The sequence below is a fragment of the Cebus imitator genome, unplaced genomic scaffold, assembly GCF_001604975.1.
Source record: "Cebus imitator isolate Cc_AM_T3 unplaced genomic scaffold, Cebus_imitator-1.0 Scaffold5, whole genome shotgun sequence".
In the NCBI taxonomy this organism is placed as follows: domain Eukaryota; kingdom Metazoa; phylum Chordata; class Mammalia; order Primates; family Cebidae; genus Cebus; species Cebus imitator.
This window is the reverse complement of record NW_016107320.1, coordinates 12856955-12860134: the sequence shown is the minus strand read 5'-3', so window position 1 is coordinate 12860134 and position 3180 is coordinate 12856955. Positions and strand designations below refer to the sequence as shown.

General features: G+C 38.1%; 1 protein-coding gene across 1 annotated transcript in view; it reads right to left on the bottom strand.

Moving 5' to 3' along the window:
• Positions 1-3180, bottom strand: part of BAG4 (BAG cochaperone 4) — a 33852-nt gene that overhangs the window by 14962 nt on the left and 15710 nt on the right. The window contains exon 2 of the mRNA XM_017536729.2: positions 620-727. Within this exon, the coding sequence (XP_017392218.1) occupies positions 620-727 (108 nt within the window). The remainder of the gene's footprint in view (positions 1-619; positions 728-3180) is intronic.

The window sequence follows — 3180 nt, the reverse complement described above, 5'->3', positions numbered from 1 at the left end:
TTAGACAGAGTCTCACTCTGTCACCCAGGCTGGAGTGCAATGGTGTGATCTCAGCTCACTGCAACCTCTGCCTCCTGGGTTCAGGCAATCCTCCCACCTCAGCCTCCCAAGTAGCTGGGATTACAGGTGCCTGCCACCACGCCCAGATAATTTTTGTATTTTTAGTAGAGATGGGATTTCACCATGTTGGCAGGCTGTCTCAAACTCCTGACCTCAGGTGATCTGCCCGCCTCAGCTTCCCAAAGTGCTAGGATTACAGGCGTGAGTCACCACACCTGGACCTGCATGCCAGATTTAAAATGTACACAGTTTCTGTACTTTCTGTATGCTTAAAATATTTTAAATTAAATGTCTGTAATAAGTCAAATATTCAAAAATAAGTACGTTTTCTGTTTGTTGCTTCTGGGTCCTGAAAAATAATTTACTATGCCTCAAGTTATAGGTAATATTTGCCTAGATATTTATCTCTGAGCTAAAAACATTAAGATGAGATTGATGGAGCCCATTAAAACAAAGGAAAAAAAACCATACTCATCACTACTCTGAAATCTACACAGGTTTTGAAAATAAATCTATTCATTAAGAAAAAGTTCAGAAAGTCTCTGTTTTTAAACCATACCTGGCCTTGCAATTCTGGTCTTACAGGATATGTACTTGGGTAAGGAGCCCTAGATCTTGCAGAAGAATTCCAATAGTTAGAATTGTAGCTAGGATATGGTGGCTGCTCCTAAGAAAAAAAGAGAAACAAATTCACTCTTAATAACATTCATACATCATTTTGAGATAGATTGATAAAGGCAGGTTATAAGGATTAAAAAAAAAAAAAAGCAATAGACAAAAAGCAATAAGCTGGGCACAGTGGCACATGCTTGTTGTCCGATACAGCAGAGCTGAGGTGGGTGGATTGCTTGAGTCCAGATGATTGAGTCTAGTCTAGTCAACAGAGACCCTGTCTCTTAAAAACAAAAAAAGAAAAGAAAAAAGGTAATAGAACCCCACTATAAAACCATTCATTATTCAATGCATGGTAAATCACATGCTCTAGGACAAAACAATTATTAGCTAGTTAAAAAGCTGTTCTTAAGCATTTCACCAATGCCACCACACCAAATGCTATATAAAGGAATTCTATTACATCAAGATGATTAGCAAAATCAGAGACATTAGATCACCTTTATCCCTCTCCAGTAACTAATCCTCATGACTACTAATTTAATTAGTGCAACAAAATGGTTATTTACTACTGTTATACTTACCAATAACTTTGGAACATGAAGACATTACTACTAGAGTTTAGCTCAAGCACATACATCTTCAATCTCCAACTTCTTTGCCTTGCCACACCCTAGTTTTTTTCATACTCTTCTCCTCTCTGCTATGGCTACGCTTTCTGCTGGCAGCCTCAGTTTCGGGTATTGATGCAGAACATTTACCAATCCAAAGAGAAAATCTAGCTACCACAATAATTTCATTAGCCTTTCTCTCCAACTCAAAAAGTTAATGCAGTGATTTACAATAAGCCAAAAGACTTTGATAAAAGACCAAATAGATTCAAAACTTCTCAGAGCACTTATTATCTGGTTTATTACATACATTTATTATCCTATGAGTTATTTTGCTTCGAACTATATAGATTAAGTATAGTTTTAAGCTTGAACAAGACCTTCCATATGATTTTACAAAGAAATTCATTGGCATCTGATTAACTGAGATTCCTGTTAGCAACTGCACTACTTATCAAATTCATAATACTTTGTTTTCAGTATTACTTTGAATTTTTTTCAGCAATTTAAAAAAATTAAAGTATAATCATAATAATTATCAGCCCTCTTGGTACTGTTATCTTGATACTGTTTATGCTGGTATTATAGTTGCAAATGAATACTTATATTGCTATTGCTGGGAATCAGTATTTTCACAATGGGAGACAGAAGATACAGACATAATAATGAAACTTAAAACCTTATCATCCTTAATTTGAATTGTAAATATCAGTATGAATTCAAACTGTATTTTGTCTTCTTAAAAAACCACCAACTTGGCTGGGCGCAGTGGCTCACGCCTGTAATCCTAGCACTTTGAGAGGCCGAAGCAGGTAGATCACGAGGTCAGGAGTTCAAGACTCAGCCTGGCCAAGATGGTGAAACCCCGTCTCTACTAAAAATACAGAAATTAGCTGGGCATGGTGGTGGGCGCCTGTAATACCATCTACTTGGGAGACTGAGGCATAGAATTGCTTGAACCCAGGAGGCAGAGGTTGCAGTGAACCGAGATCATGCCGCTGCACTCCAGCCTGGGCGACAGAGCAAGACTCCATCCCAAAAAAACCAAAAAACAAAAAACAAAAATTAGTTGGGCATGGCGGCAGGTGCCCGTAATCCATCTACTCAGGAGGCTGAGACAGGAGAGCTTGAACCCAGGAGGGGGAGGTTGCAGTGAGCTGAGATTGTGCCACTGCACTCCAGACTGGGCAATAGAGCGAGAATCTGTCTCAAAACAAAACACCAACTTGTGCTGGGCGCAGTGGCTCAATCTGTAATTCCAGCACTTTGGGTAGCTAAGGCAAGGAATTTGAGGTCAGAGGCCAGGAATTTAAGACCAGCATGGAAAATAGTGAGACTTGGTCTCTACTCAAAAAGAAAAGAAAAAAAAATCAGATGGGCATGATGGTGGGTGCCTAGAGTCCCAGCTACTCAGGAGGCTGAGAGGCAGAGGCAGAGTCCAGGAATTCAAGGTTACAGTGAGCTATAATCTATGACTGTGCTACTGTACTCCAGCCTAGGCAACAGAGTAAGACCCCATCTTTAAAAAGAAAAAAACCTACCAACTTGATAACCATACACAGAAAATAATTCAAATAACTCTTGAACAGTTTTTTGCATGAGCATCCTTACTGATACATATTCTAAAAGCAAAAGAAATTCAAAAATATCTTAAACTTTTCATAGAAAGTTACTAGTAGTGATATTATCTTAATTTTTAAACCATTTTATGTGTATCGTAGAATAGAATAAATACAGTAGTGTTATTGGGAACCGATACTTTCACAAGGACAAGGAAAGATAAAATACAGAATAGGGCAAGATGAGGAAGAACTGGGTGATAGTGAATGTGGTGGTGTCAGTACAAACTCAAATAAGTAAAAACTGTAATTTAACCTTTTATACAAAACCAATAAAT